We start from the raw sequence: 16,412 nt of genomic DNA, 5'->3' as shown, positions 1-16,412 counted from the left end.
CTTCCCTGAGCTGCTGCTGCAGGCACAAGCACCTGATCAGCCTCCACCCAAATCAAGTCCCTGAAGCATCACACTGGTGCCTCAGAGATTTGTGGACACACAGCCTATCCAACTCCTTTACTTCTCTCTGTTGGAAATTGGGAATAAAGAGATCTCAGTTACCTTAATAATGGGCTGATAGCAATGGACCACACTCGATCCTCTGTCTGCACTGTATGTAGACACTGCCCAACTCTGCCCGTGGACAGGGACCAAACCTAAAGAGAGAGATGCATGTTATGCCACATCGCCCAGAAGGTGCAGAAGGTAGGATGCACACTGCTAATGTTGTGCCGGAAGAGCTGCCAAAACTGCCATGCTCACCTTCCCCAAGATCCTCTCCCCGAAATCCCATCACTTATTTTTGAGGAGCAAAGCCTCCAATCACTGGCAGAAGCAAGCATTTAAAATTACGCAAAGATTCAGCTTATGAGTATGACCTTCCATCCCAGTGATAACAGAGGGAGCACCCCCATCACCACATGCTCTCTAGGGCAGCACTCAACACAGACTTCTCATCTTCTGTAGTTAAATAAACAAGAAGTGGTACTTGTTCAAGTCTCTGCTGTTCTCTTGAACAGCATGGGAAGACTTTGCACCATCTCTGAAAAATTTCCGTTCATATTATCTATAAAATTAATTGTTCACTATCCTGTACAATAGGGTTTTTTTATAAACCCACCCCCTTTTGACCAAGTTTCTTAAGTGTACCCCAGGTTATTTTCAAACAGGCCACCCTTGCTCACCAACAACTTGAGAGAATCTCTTCCCTTCCCCATCTATGCATACACACACATCCCTTTCCATCAGTTCACCACACAACCCCCTCTGTTTCTGGGTCCTAATAATGCTCCACAGACTCTTGCTGGGGCTTTTGCTTGTGGCCCTTCTTTTCTCCACCTGGCCTTCATTCTTGGCCCACAGGACTCGAGCCCCTCAGTTCTCTGTAACCGACCCCCAATGTTTCACTTCAAAGCTGGGAGTGCCCTATTTGTTTGTTTGTTGATAATGCCCAGGATTGCAGGCTATTCTTGTCAGCGGGGAATTTAGCACCTAGTGTCAGCAAAAGCAGCAGAAAAGCTTAACTCTTTTAAGGCATCCCTATCTCCTACAGGTTAAAAATATTGCTCAGAGCACACTATCTGGTGCCTATCACAGAGGAATGTACATTAGCAGCTCTTCAGGGCTTAGTCCTAATCAACACTCAGCAGAGCCCTCAATAGCTTAGACACTTAGAGCCCCTTTAAAAGGCTGGTAGGATTCCCTTCCACCCTCCAAGAGTCTCATTCATGCAAACAAGACAGCCTACAAAAGAGATGATAAAAATTAAGAGATGAACATCCATAGAGCCTATGCTGTGGGGAGCACTGGGTTAGCAAGATCTCACACCAGCTCCAAGAAAAACAGCCCTAAATTCCCCTGTGGCCTTCGGGAATTTGTTCTCAAGGTCGGGGAGTTCTGTCCCCCGGCTGCCAGGGAAGCAGCAAGAAGGCACTCTCCCAGCAAAGAGGCTCCACAGAAGAGAGAGGAGCAGCCCTGCTTAAGTGTGAGACAAAGCAGCACCCAGGAGGCAAGCAGCATCCCCAACAGTACCCTTTGCATCTGAACACTGCTCTACTTGGGAGTGATTTTACCCAGGAGTACACCCATACAGAGGGACCAACAAGAACAGATAGGGTCATGCTGCTCAGCATTACCACACACTTCCTATAAAACCTTGAAAGAGACATTTAAGTCTTTCTTTGCCCCAACTTGCCCTCTTGCAAAACAGGAATCCAAGTTTTTCCCTTAACTCCATTAATGTTCTATGATATGTACCAGGGACCAAGAGTATCCATCAGCCTACCCTGAGCAACAGCCAAAGTTTTCAACGTACAGCAACCACTTCCAACAATGAAACAAGTGGTTGTGAAGATGCTACAGGTACTGCATCATGCCAGCAGGACAAGGGTGAAACACGTACGTGGAGTTTCCTAAACTACTAAAACAGAGCTCATTACAGCTCAGGAGAGCAACTCTCCAGGTCCATGCACAAACACTGCACTGCCAACCAGATCCAGAAGGACAAAAATCAACAATGTCCTGCCTCAAACAGAAATAGCCAAAAATTATGTGACAGGATTTAGTGATGCCACCTGGAAGAGAAAAATAGGAGCTAACAGTATTCATAGTCTAACTTCACTCCTGGTTTGTGAACAAAGAACCATAAAAAATGAAAATAGATAAATAAAATTTTAAAAAATGAACACCAAAACCCACAAATAAATAAACCACAACCCCACAAATCTGGAAGAGACATCATACTATCCCTTAAAGATATTGAATACACAACAGGGAAAGCACAACATGTAAAGCAGCACTGCATCACAAAGCAAGGATGTGCTTGAGATACCTATGGCAAATTTCAGACTAACTGGCAGGGATCTCCACTACAGCGTTTCACATCTTTCACTGTACCTCAGCAGCCACCTTCTGCACTTCCTGGTTTAAACCAGCAGCTGATGTCATAAAGTACTGCCAAATCTCTTTCTTAAAAGCTTGGCACAGCAAGCATCTTTTCAGAGACATAAGCCTACGCCAAGATAGCCAGCACTTCTCCTGCAGACACGTAAGACAGGGCTCACAACTGTTGTGCTGACACTTAAATACTCATGACATAAGACCTCTGAGGTCACTTCTGCAGCAGCACCTGCAGCTGCTGGAACTTTACTGCTCACCTTTGCTGTTCTGTCCCGGGAGCCGCTGACAATCAGGCCACCTTGGAAGTCCACACAGTTCACCTCCTGTTCATGCGCTGAGAACTTGATGCTGTAGGAGCCATGGATCTTGTGAAGGACAATATTTCCATCTCTGAAAAACAAATCGCCATACAGGGAGTCTGTATCAGCTGCATGCACCTTCCATTAGTGCTTAGGAGTGCCACAAAAAGATCAGGACAGATCTCTCATGGGAGCTGAAATTCATGCAGTGTTATTAACCCTCCACTCCTTACATATCACCTGTTCTGGCCACATCTGGCCAGTAAAAGCCTGGTCTGCCACACATGAAAATCTTCCCAGCTATCTTTCCCCCTCCAATTTGTGTTAAGCTGCAGAAATTAGCAGAGCAGCCATTCCTCCTCCTACTGCTGCTTTGAGCTTGCCAGAATCCTGTGTGGATGCTGAATGGTTGGAGTAAGGGAACAAGTGAGAGGTCATTCTCACCCATGTCCAAGCCTCAGCTTTTCACTCATTTCAGAGCAGCCGTGCAGGGTATCGTGCTTTGAATTAACTACAAAGACATTTAGACTTTTTTCAACCAATACAGTTACTGGAATTTTAGATGCATGTCTTCATTTTCACCTGAATTTTGGGCTACAGTTCACCAGGGAGAGTCACAAGACAGCCAGGGCAGACAGCCATGCTCACATCTCCCAATTGTGTGCTCAAGTGCTCTGTATATTAATAGCTAAAACTTTATAAATAACAGTTCTGTCATTTGCTGTAATTGAAAAAGGCCAGTCAAATGCAAAATTAATTGGAGAAGTGTGCGTGTGCTGGAATGCTTGGCAGTTTTCCCCCTCTCCACAATTATATCAGTAGGTCTAATAAACATATACTTGTCTCCAGAAAGCTTTATGCACCACTGCGGTTCCAGTTAACCAGCAGTTCTGAATATTAGAACACAGTCTAGCTATCCGGGCCTTAACAGGGAAATAAATGAAAATTTTACATCAGTCAATCCTGATTCAACAATCCTGTGCACATCTACACAAGTTCAAAAGAGAAAAGGACGCTTTATAAGGTCAACGGCACGAGACTCAGCTCCTCCACTGCTGTAATAGAGGCTTTTTCAGGACAGAATCAAATCATAAGAGGAAGCAGCAGCAGTTGAACATGGACAAGCATAAGGATAGCATGTAGCAAAACTGACCCCTCTGCACCGGGTCGGAGTTACACAAAACCTTTCCACCTTTACCACACTCCTTGAGCTCCTCCATTCACCCAACTTACCCCCCTCCACTGACGATGTGGGAGTTGACAAGAACAAAGCGACATACATCCTCCTGGTGGCCAGAGAAGATAGCTTGAGGGTGACGCTGCAAACCCGTACCGTCTGGACAGAGCGGGTAGGCCTGGATGTTCTCGGCTTGAGATAGGTAGAGATACTCGCCGTCCAGCTCCATCCAGGGCATCAAACTGCAAACAGATAGCAGGTTGGGGGAGTGCAGGGGTAGGGAGAAGAAAACAAAACAAAAAACCTCACACCCAAACAGGAAAAAAAAAAAAAAAAGAAAAAAAAAAGATTGCATATGTGAACATATCAACAATAGCAAATTCCCACTCAAGAAAACTGTGAAGTTGGAGCTTCTGGCCACATGCAAAAGCAGGGCTTAATATAGTAGCAAAGCTAAGAAGTGAAGCTTCTCCAGCAGTGTACAAAGCAGATCACATTGCTAGCATTTTTCTAACAAAGAGCTGAGGAAAAGGAAGCATGGAATCTCTGAAAGAGAAGATGGCCAAGAGCCTAGTGAGTTTAGATAGGAAATACTTAAGGCTCCCTGAACCCTCTTCACGAGCCCTATACTTTTTAAGAAACTGGACTATCAGCATTTGTGAGCTGTGCCAAGCATTTCTAACAGAGCCTTCAATATGAGGCTCTTGGTGCAGTCAGTCAGTCTTGATCCTGCACAGTATTTGCTGATGCTCAGCAGAGACCACAAAGCTGCCATTGTTTCACGTGCATCTGGGCATGGGAGCAGGTCATATCAAATAACACAGGTCTTCCTACAGAAAGACCTCCACCTCCTGCATTCTCTGTATGCTGATATGTAAAGCAGCAGGGTAAGCCTGAGGCTATCCAAGAACTTTTGTGATCATCATGCAGACGAGGTATTTTTCTACATTCACGCCTCTTCCACTGCTGAGCCAAAAGCAACTGCAGAGCAACCAACCTCTTGATTTCTGTTGCCCGTCTTTCAGAAGAGCCCATACACCCTTTCTGCCCCATGCTGTCTATGGAACCGCAGCAGGTTCCAGGCCAAGAGCAGTGGACTGCTAAAGGAGTTGTTCCAAAGTATTCTGAAGACTGAAGTTACAAATAGAAAATATGCTTCCCTTCCTGGGGGACCAAGAGAAGGTGATGCTCAAGGAACATCTGAATCACGTCTGTCATCACAAAAAGTTTGTTATTGAAATAAACCCAAAATACAGAAAACCAGAACAGGCTACAACGCACACTTAAGCGGCAAGCTCTTGCTCGAGATCTTGCTTTTGTGTAGCGACCAGAGAATCAACAAATAGGCCTTCTGGATACAGCAAGGCCAGATACAAAGAGACATGGGGCTCATATCCTATGGGGCATGGAAGCACGAAATTGTCTCCACTCTGCAGTCATTGCTGAGTGCACCAATACCCACACAAACACTGAGCAAAACCAGAGCCTTTCCATAGCGCAGCCTTTCAGTTTTCAAACTATTCAGGAACAGTTTTTAAAGCAGGGGGCTTCTCACAAAAACTTGTCTCCCTCTTTTTTGTAGATCATTCATCCTCAAAGGTCATAATTTTCTGTGTCAGCAGAGCCATTACGCACAGCCACACTCATAACATCACAATGAGGAACCAGAAACAAGCAAGAGAACAAGATTGCTTCTTAGGTAGAAGGTTCCTTCCTGCCTGCATTCACCCCCAATAACAGGGTTTTAGTTACACAGGCAAAGGAGTTGAGCATAGGTTATAATGGTCATTTGGGACTTGATCATATGCATGGAAAAAATAAGAGGCATCTTTGGAGCAGCAGCTTTGGTTTTAGGCGGGCTTTGATTTCCCTTTCCTTCCTCCACTCCTACGCAGCCCTCTAAAAGCAAGTGAATATCCAGCTTACCTAGACTACAGCCAGTTTCTGTGGCTCTCCTCCTGCTGCAGTTTAGCTTTTTACCTTTTTCTATGGCTTTTTCATAAGGAGAACTAACAAATTTGAAGCAGGATAAATGAAAATTAGAGGATGCAGTTTAGATGGTGGCCTCATTAAATCAGTCCTTGCCTTTTTACTTGGGAAGCTGGTTTAGTAATGATCTCTAACATCCACAGAGCCTGTCTTCACAGATGGTTGCAAGCACTTCAAAGGCAGGTATACAACCTGCACCAAAACCCACTCTGCTCATTACAGCTGTTCCCAGGACTTTTGACAAGCAGTGGCACATTATCCACCACTTCAATCTACACAGCACAAAAAGGCATGAAATCTCAATAGCAAGTCCCTGTTCTTCAGCAGCTAACAAACCATAGTCTCTCATTTCTCCTTCTGTCTGATGATGTGAAGGTTGAAAATTTAGATGTGCTGTTCAGACAAAAGACCTATCTTATGCTTTGCTTTGAAAGCTGAGTACACCTTTGCAAGCAAGAATTTAACAACAATCTCATCTTATTAATATCAAATATGCTTTTTTTTTTTCTTTTAGTGAAGGAGGGAAGCACAAGGTAGGAGAATGAAGAAGCATAAAGTAGAAGAATGGCAATTAGCATTTTAGATTAGTACATCCAAATCAGGGGCTGGGATAAAGCACAGGAGAGAGATCAAGAATTCTGAGGGGACACATCAGTCCATGTCTGGGACCAAGGTATGCTCATTGTGAGAGCAGGACAGGAAATTGCTAATGGTATACAGCAATAGGTAGGAATGTAACAGTTCGAAGTCGGTAGTAAAGATTGCTAAATGCAACTAGAAGTTGAAAGATCAAAACAATATCAAATTCAAGGTCTTACTAAGAGAGGAGCTCTTGACTCTCAGAATGAATCCCTAGGGTAAGACAGCAACTCCAGTTACCACACATCCAGCTAGACAGCAACATCCAAAACAGGCCAGCAACATCACTTGTAAGACCCTGTGCATCACACGGAGCAGGAAAACACCCAGTTTCAGGGCACAAACACAAATCCAAGGCCCTGAAGCAGCTGACAGAAAAAAGTAGAAGACAAAGGAGCCACTTGCTTGCATTTCCATTTCAGGACCGTCTCCCTCCGGCAGCGTCCGTGCCTCCAGTTCTGAGATACTTTCACCCTTTCCTTCACTGGAATGCCAGCCACTCTGCAGACAAAGGAAGAGAGACGAGATTAACAACCAGGACTGATGCTATAACTACAACAAATACACTTCAGCTGGTCACAGGTATGCTCTCACTCTGGTTCCACAAATGATGAACCAGCAAACATTGATGGTGCCTGAACCATACCAGCACAAGGGCACTCATCAGAGTTGATAAGACAGGAACACTGAGTAGAGCGGGTACTTACCAGCAAAGAAAGCCATCCCTGACAATCACTAGCGTACAAGTCTTAAATCTGATTAAAACTTGATCTAGTGTACTGAATGCAACACAGGTTCAGACAAAGTGTAATCAAAACAAGAAAGAAACTACCAGAACAACCAGAGAAACAGGACATCGCTCTTCTAATAGAGACTAAAGAAAGTCAGTTAAGATAAGGACAACACCAGACAAGAACAAATGGACGAAACACTAATCAACAGAACACTGACACTAGAAGCCAGAAGAGCATGTCTAGCCAGAAGACTAGTAAAGAAACTACTCCAGACCCTCACTTGCCTGACAATCACATAACCAGATACAATAATTAGAAATCAAGATATGTTCAAACTAAAAATAAATTTTATTCATCTGTATAAGCACCCAATGCACACATGCCCCAAGATGGACTGTCTTTTGCAGCAGCTCAAAGGATAGGCAATTCCACCACATCGCTGGAAAATTCTCTACTTACAGTTAGACAAAGTTATTAAAAGAGACTGCAGTTCATAAGCAGTTGCTGGGATACAAATCAAAGTTATTGGGACAAGCTGAGACAAGCCAAGATCAACACAGCTCAAGAGGTGACAAAAGGTAGGTACCACAGAGACCTGGCACCAAGGTCTCTTTAGAGCCTACACGAACATACCCAGTTCAAGCAGCTGTTCAACATCCGTTTTGCTTTCATGATCCAGGGCTGACTAAAGGGGGGAGGGGGGGGTGGGTTGGGCAGCTTTAGCTCCCATCTTTCTCATATCATAAACTTAATTACTCAATATACTTAGTGGAGCTGCTTAGGTAGAAAAGATCAGAAAAGTACAAACAAAAAGAAACTCTTGAAGTTATCCTTTGTAACTAGGGGTTGTGAACCACTCACTAGATTACAAAAGTCTATCCCTCTCATGCATTTCTCAACAGTCAATGTTCTCAGATGCATAGGATGAAGGGAAGATCCCTGATGGATGGGGACTGGAGCCTAATCAGAACCACCTCCCTCCTCCCATCCCTACTGTGCCCCCAACCCACTTCCCAAAAAGTGGGATTTTTGGGTACTCTGTCATTTTTAAAACAAACATTAGCTCCCTGTAAATAAACATCTCCTGTGGTTGTTAATGGGTGTAAGAATCTCTAACCTGGCTCTGGGGCCTGGCCAGATTCTCATTTTCCCAGCCTTCCTTCCATAGCCTCAGGCTCCTTTTTTTTTTTTTTTTCTGCTCACCCTTCCCTCCCCTTTTCTATGCTTTCCGGCACTTAGTCACCATTATAATTTGACTGCATTCCTGGGCACGTGACCCATTTTAAATGAAAACAGAAACCACACACAGAAAAGCTTTTCGTCCCCTAGAAAACTTTGCAACTATAAGTTTGTGATCAGTACAGCCACACCAAATAAAACCAAATTTAGGAAGATACAAGCTCTTTATTTCTCCTAACCCTTTAAAAAAATAAAGTAATAAAACTATAGAGTTTGCCTAGGCTGCAAGAAGAGGAACTCCTTTTCTAAAGAGAGCATTTGCAGGAGCTCGTGGGGCCAGATAGTGTCTGAGATGAGGAATGCACAGCACTGAAAAGTCAGGTCAGGTCCAGCAGCCTCCTCATTGCTTATTACTCTCCCAGACAGAGTTCAGGCTCTCCGCCTACATCCAATTCCATTTATTACTCCAAAACACTTCTCCTCCCCACACTCAACCCTCAGTTAAGTTCTCCCCACGTACAGATTTTAAGTCACCAGCTCGCACAGTGATGGAAAATGCACTCATGCCACAACCCCCTCCCAACGCATACCGGCCCAAGCAGACATCCTGAGCTCAATGCACAAACCCTACTAAGACTAGATGTAATTTCCAAGGCTCTGAAAAAGGTGAATCCAAGGTCAAAAAAGGAGCCCCCATCTTACACTGCTGGTCACTTTTCTAGTTGGGGGGCAGGCTTTGATCCTCCTGCTGCTGAAAGGGGAATTTCAAAACAGAGTCACACACTAGCTTGGCCCACAGTAGCAGTCCAGTATTGCAGTTACTCCTGTAACAGACAACTCTTCCTTTCATGCAAATCAACAGTTCCCGTCTGGAAGGGGCAAGAGTTGGGTGTGGAGGACTTACGGGGAAAGTCTAGTAGGGTTTTGGCAGGTTTTGTTTTGTATTTTTGTTTGTTTCACTGTTAGTAGGTACATTATTTATCCAGCCTGCCTCCTCCATATAGCAATTTTGGATCTTTTAAACTTCTAAGCTCATTTAAACATAACTTAGAAACATCCACCTTTTATTTCCCAGACCTTTTATTTATTCAAAATAGAGTGAAGAAAGGGGACAAAGCATACAGAGGCTATTAGAAAGGGGATGTAGAAATTGGACTGATACATCCCTCCCCTTTGCCAATACCAGGGTAGCAGAGATTGAACTGCAATGATTTTCAACTATTGGTCAGAGGCATTTGATCCCCTATACTAGAAAAGAAGTTAAATCAAGCCCACTGATGAAATCAAGTGCTGAGATACAATTTGATCATTTGATTTACTTCCTCAACAGCACCCCCCAGAGCAACTCCCAGAACACATCAAAAAAATGTGATGAGCATCAATGCAATGCACCAGAGCAGTTCTCAAATCTTAGAGTTAAAAAGGGCATCACCATATAAACTTAATCATTTGATAAAAAAAGATCCTTTTCTCCCATACAAAGATCATTTTGCTTCAATCACAATCAACACACTTTCTACACATGCAAAACTAAGAATCGCTCCATGATGACCCGAGACAATCAACAGATATCACACATCCACACTGAGTGGTAGACTTAACCCAAGTACCTCCCACTTCAGCAACTGCATTGAACGTCCAAAAACTCAGGAGGCTAACCCACCTTATGAAGACAAATGCTATGTAAAATGGTGTGGAAGGACTACTATCCACCAGCCAATGAATACCTTGACCTTTCTTAACATGCAATCCGGTGAAAAACTAACCCACATGCTTAAAATTCAGTACATGCTTAAGTGCTCTGTGAAATCAAGATCTTGGCATCCACATTCTCAGAGAAGACACCCAACAGTGAATTTCAAGACTGCTGAAGGCTGACTCACTGAGGAAGGACTGCTATTTTTACCAGGACCTACACAGCCCTGCATCGGAAAGCAACTGAAGTACAGCCCAACATCCCAGAAGCATGACAGGAAACACAGGATGAAGGAACCAGTGAACACTGAATGTGAAAACTCAGTGAAAATCAAGCAAAATGTTCTTAAAGCACAGAGTCCATCATTTTACCACCTCTGTTAGGGTGTTACAATTATCAACAGCTCATAAAGTTACATGATCCAGAACATAAAAGGTTATCTTTGCTATTAATTAATTAATCAAAGAACCACTCTAACAGGATCTCAAACCATGTGGTGCAATAAATGACCTGAGCTAACGCATGTTTCCGATTGCACGCACTCCTGATGGAAGCTCCCTTTACAAAAACTTTGTTACACTAAGAAAGAGAAGCTGAACATTTCTTACAGCCTGAGAGACAGTTCAAGGATAAAAGCCATCCCAAGCAACCCATTATAAAGGATTTTTCATTTCCCCCTTCCTACATCACCCCACCCTACAAAAAAAGTTAAAGTATTTTGCTCAAATTATGGATTTCCTCTCTTTCTTGGCAGAGTTACCAAAAGAAATGTAATATTCCTTCTGGAGCCCACTTCCCAGCTGCTGAAGTAAGAGACTGGGACTATCCTCCCACAGCACCACTGACCCAGGTGACCTCAGACACCATGGCAGTTTCTGGCCCGGGCCCCAAAAGAAAGCAACAAAAGAAAGAATCACTCAGCCAGAGACTAAGCACATCTTCTTCTAAAGCTTCATCTCCAACAGTTTTTGCCTTCAATGATCACCTCCCCAGCCAAAGTCCTTTGCCACCAGAAATGGTATTTCTGCAATAGCAAAAGCTTCTGTGCTTTACTGCATCCCAGGGAGATTTCTACTGGCCGTCTACAATTTCAGCATGTGCCAAAACAATGATGCCTGCAACAACACATACCATGTTACAGAAGATAACACCAACATGTCATACTGTATATTTTCCCAGCTGCATGGGGCATCCTAACCCACCAAAGTCCTTCACATTTTGCTACATTTTAAGTGCTGAAGAGCTCATCTGGCAATGCAAGTCTGTAGAGACCTGCTGAGACCAAATCTCTTCTGTGGACAAAATCTGCTGTCTGCATAAAAGCTGTCACCATCCTGCCTCAGGCCTGACTGGAAGGGTCATCCAGAGGAACAAATAGGTCACAGTGGCTCAGCCCCGCTTTCAACCTTGGCCCTGTGGCAGGGATGGCTAACAGAGGGGCCAACTGCACTTATTTGTGTAATCGGGACACACCTGTTGAATGGCAGGGTCTCAGTGCAGTTACAAGTCATGGGCCACCAACAGACAGCCGAGAGCGAAAAGCTATTTATGTCCAGAGCTCCTGTTGCTGTCCTCAACAAGTCATCCAGCTTTCAAAACGTCTCTTTCAGGACAAAAATTCCACCTGAATTCCTTTAGCATATGACCCTTATTCAGCTTACCGCCAGGTTCAGTCTGTCTTCTATGCTCCCCCCCTTCCTATTTGACATGGGTTCACATAACTCTGAGATGGAAGAGAGCTCTGCAGACTCTTCTCTCGCTGTTTTTTGCCTCCTCTCGTGTGTCTATGCTATCTCAGCTAGATGTCACCAGGCTGTGCAGGTTTATGGCTCCATTTCACAGCTCTCATTTACCTGCACAAAGAAGCCAGAGACTCTAATAAGAACCAGAGATGCAGGCAAATTTCTGTACATGTGGCAAAGACGCACATCTTCACATAAGCTTCCCCAAAAAAGACCACCATGAAGACTGAGCCAGACCACTCTGCCATCAGAGGCCGCCTCCCTTACAAGTGACTGCAATGGGAATGCGCCTAGAAACTCCAGGCAGAGTTTGGCCTCTCTCAAGGACTTATGTAGGCTCTTTGGAAGTGAAATCTGGGCTGCTTCAAAAAAAAAAAATAAATGCATAGCCCTGAGAAGATCTGAGAAAACCTGCAGCTGCTCAATAGTTGTTATGTATATTCTGATTTAAAAGAGTAGACTGTCAGGGTAGTATTTGGATAGAGTGAAATAACCCATAGCTAGTTCACTTATGTAGGTTACAGGGATAATAGCAATGAGCACAGCACGCTTTTTTAAGCCATGAACTAGTAGAAATTCTTTTTCCACTTTGAATTCATGAAGATTTAAAGGAAAGGGTAGGCAGGCCTGAAGGAAGTCTTACAATTTCACATTCCCAGAATAAGAAGCAGTTTACATATGGCACTGTCCTGGCAGATCTGTCCTGCCCAGAACTAGCAGTTTAAGACAGAATAAGAACGAGTCTAACAGGAGTTTCTAAAAACCACTGACTTTTCCAGCACAAAGCAATAGCTGTGTGCCCTCTTCCAGGCTTTTGCCGTTATTGCAATATCCTCCCCTGAGTATTCCCTTTTGCATCATCTGCACCAGTTCATTGCCTACTTCATTTCTGACTTAAAGTAATGAAACTTTGATAAAAAAAAAAAGTTTTAAAAGATGAAGGAAACTGAAGCAGCTTTACAGGCATTCACACTCCCTCCCCCTCCAGCATTGAATGTAGAGGTCTCCTATGATTGCTGCAGTTTGCGTTTGGATTTGACTTGCATAGATTGGCCATTTCCTGCTTCTGCAGGTGTATATATTTTTCCAAGATCTGGAGAAAACACAGCTTTTATTAACTCACAGAAATGCTTACACAAGTGCTTAAATACTCAAAGATGATAAATTCATCCATTAATGAATCTGTTTCTCTGAACTGGAGAACATACCATGATCCTAGTGGGCTAGGGAGACCAGGAGACAGGGAGAGACAAAACACACAGTGGAATATTTCTGTATTTTGACAACAGCTATTAATATATTACAAAGAGCACACTGTCAAGCTATTTAGGTTGCAACTTTTAACTTGCCCCTAAAATTCCTTTGTAACAAAGAGGAAATAAGTTTAGCCCAGCTGCAACTTTATTCCTCTCTTCCATGCTTTAAATAAAGAGCCACCTTACAACGAGCTCTTTGCCTCTCCAATTTCTCCAGTCCAAGGTGGTCCAGCAGGCAGGCACTGGATGAAGGCTTAAAGCACCCTCTGCTATTCCTGGCTCTGACACTGACCTGCTGCACAGAGGGCAACTTGGCTGACATCTCTTTGCCTCTGCTTCCCCTCCCAGCCCTTGTTTACCCTGGCTATTTAGGCAGCAAGCTGGTAAGGGCAGAGACTGCTCTTGCTGGGCCAGTACAACAGCTGGCAAAACAGCAATGGGCCACCAGACACAACTGTAATATGACTATACTCACCAAAAACCCCAAAGGCTACTGCTCAGCTACAGTTTAGCTGCAGAACGTGTTCTTAAGCTTTAGCTTTTCTGTGATATGCTGCCATGCATATCTGGAATAAAAATGCTCCATTCACCTTACATCATGAAGACAGGACTTGACTCTTGCTTCAGCAGCTCCTATGACTGAGTAAAGCAAAAATCTTCAGCATAGGGACTATCTTTTTACCGTCCCCATGACAAGGTCTTGTTGCAGTACAGGTCTATATCTTAAATTAACATTACTATACAGAACAAGTGGCAGCCTGACACACAGAGACTTGTAGGGCAGGTGCCAAGAGTCGCATCCATCTAAACCCACTCTATACTTCCATAATAGTGACACAATACTCTATTAAACATTTACTTACTACTCATTCAAAGAAGCAACAGCACATTTTTCACACTAACAATGTACTTTAAGAACCATTCCAAGTCAGGCCCTGCTGTCCCTAATATACAGTAATTCACACTCATGAACCTAGTGATTTCCTCCCCCGCTAAGGAATGAGGTATACAGAAACATTGCTGAAAGCAAACTTCTTTCTTCTTCTGCAAGTGCATGATTGAATCAATTCCTTAAATGCTTAACTTTGCTTAATTCCGCAGCTCCCACCAGAACGGGCAAATAGGAGAGATTGTCAATGTTGTGAATATGCCTTTCAGCATAACAGCTAATATCTGGGATTAAGTCCACATCTTCCTTGGACAACATCAGCAAATCAATTTAACATTATTTAAGCCTAAATAACCATGGCTGCCAATTTTTAAAGGTACATAGTGAGGATGAGAGGTAGATAATTTTAAAAATTAAATCAAGTGGTTTCAGGTATAATACAATTTCTCTTTTCCATGCTGCTAATAGCTAAGGTTTTGCAACCAGTTTCTTACAAATTTTCTCTCTTCCTTATTTCAGCATAAAGACATTTTATAAGCAAGCTGACCGCGCAAACAGTTGTTTCACATACAAGCTAAAGCCTGTTCCCTCTGATCTTCTTGTTACAATTATCTGAAGATATACTTAACAGAAACAACATTTTAAAGAAATGGTGTCATTTTCAAGTTAATCACCCTTTTGAAAAATGGGGAAGTGGGGTGAGGGGGTAAGTTTCACAGCTACCTTACACTCTAGGCTCAAATTTATCTCTATTTACAAAGCATTAACAGATGGCTTATCAAAAGCCATTTAACAGCAGAAGTGATCAAACTATTCTGAGACTTTTTTGGGGGGGGGTTATTTTAAACAGTAAATATTCCCTAGACTAGTTTTTAACCTCTCAGGGACCATCAGCTCAAGATCTAATGTTAGAACCATGCATGTTACTTCATTAAGTACATTTACCATAAATGGTTTCAGCCTTTGCTTTCTCAATTGCAGACAGTATTGCAAAAAACGTCTTAAAAGGAAAAAAAAAAAGCATCCACCTCATGCAACGTTATCCAGAATGTGTAATAGAAGCTTCAGCTCTTGAGTGAGTCAAAGCCAAACTTGACAAACTCAAGATTTACTCTATATCACTAAGAAAGCACAGTTATCAAGAAGGTCCAGCTATCCATCATCTTCATCACCTTTCTATTTACCCAGTGATATTTTAGCTTAAATACCTACTTAGCTCAAATGTAACCTTCAATGAGCAACCTATCAGGTTCCTACTTAGAATTACTATCAGGAAGGACTCTGTGCCCAGAAGCCTACCTCAACCTCCTCCCCAACTTGTATCAGCAGTCAAATAAAATATAACCCCTGTCTGCAAATCTTACTCCCTCAATTGCAAGAGCAGCAATCTTGGAGATAGCTCTTGATCTTGGAGACATGCATGAGGAACAAGTGGTATGGAAGACACATGGCTATTTAAAAACCTCAAGCTGTCACAGAGACTATTAAATTCTTCTTCAGCTAAGTACAAATTTTACAGCTGTACCACAACTCGGCACGTGCACTAATGCTGGTTCTTCTGGACACATATAGATACCCAGACCCCCTGGTACTGTGATATGCCCTCATCTTTTATCTGTTGCCAAAACTGTCTACCCTATTGGAGCAAAACTCCTGTAACTGTCCCCAGATGCTGGATCTCCGCACAAAGAAAACAAGTGCTTGGCTTTCAGGTATTCTCCATAAGGTCTGGCATGCTATTTCAAAGAACTGAGGATTGTCTGAGCCTTCCATTAAGTTAAAAGTAATTAAAGGATTCATCCTCCAGATATATCTCAAGGCTCCTGCATAACCAGCTTGTAATGTTACTTGCTGTGTTACCTATGATTGAACTCCCTAGGACCAGGGCAGTGCTGACCAATGCTAAAAGCAGCACTCAGTACTAGAGTTGTTTAAAGAAAACTTGAAAACAGGACTCAGCACAAAAGCACATCCTAGAATTACTAAAAAAAAACCTGTTCACAGAAAACCTAACAGGATTGAAATCCCTGGGAGCTTATGATACTCGAGCAGCCTTCCCTTCACTTAAACCCTCTGACCTAGCAAACCTTTTCTGTAGCTGTTTATAGACCTGCATTCCTCTGCAGGGGGAAGTGGTGGTCCTTACACACACTGCACCTGCTCTGCTGTACACCTGATCCCTCCTGCAACTGAAGGAGCATACTATCACCTTATTCTTAATGAAAAATACAGAACTTCATTTCCTCAGGAGACAAAATCATATATCACAGTAGACAGAGTCTCACGTACAGCCATTCTGCAGCACTTATTCCT

At 43.2% G+C, this 16,412-nt stretch overlaps 1 protein-coding gene across 1 annotated transcript in view; it reads right to left on the bottom strand.

Annotated features, from left to right (window-relative positions):
* FBXW4 (F-box and WD repeat domain containing 4) overlaps positions 1-16,412 on the bottom strand; it is an 89,768-nt gene that overhangs the window by 47,407 nt on the left and 25,949 nt on the right. Inside the window, exons 2-5 of the mRNA XM_009894256.1 lie at positions 7,009-7,104; positions 4,032-4,217; positions 2,757-2,889; positions 163-257 (exon numbers count right to left, since the gene is read on the bottom strand). Coding sequence (XP_009892558.1) covers positions 163-257; positions 2,757-2,889; positions 4,032-4,217; positions 7,009-7,104 — 510 coding nt within the window. The remainder of the gene's footprint in view (positions 1-162; positions 258-2,756; positions 2,890-4,031; positions 4,218-7,008; positions 7,105-16,412) is intronic.

Source organism: Charadrius vociferus, unplaced genomic scaffold, assembly GCF_000708025.1.
Source record: "Charadrius vociferus isolate BGI_N301 unplaced genomic scaffold, ASM70802v2 scaffold711, whole genome shotgun sequence".
Classification (NCBI taxonomy): Eukaryota; Metazoa; Chordata; class Aves; order Charadriiformes; family Charadriidae; genus Charadrius; species Charadrius vociferus.
This window is presented reverse-complemented; position numbering and strand designations above follow the sequence as displayed.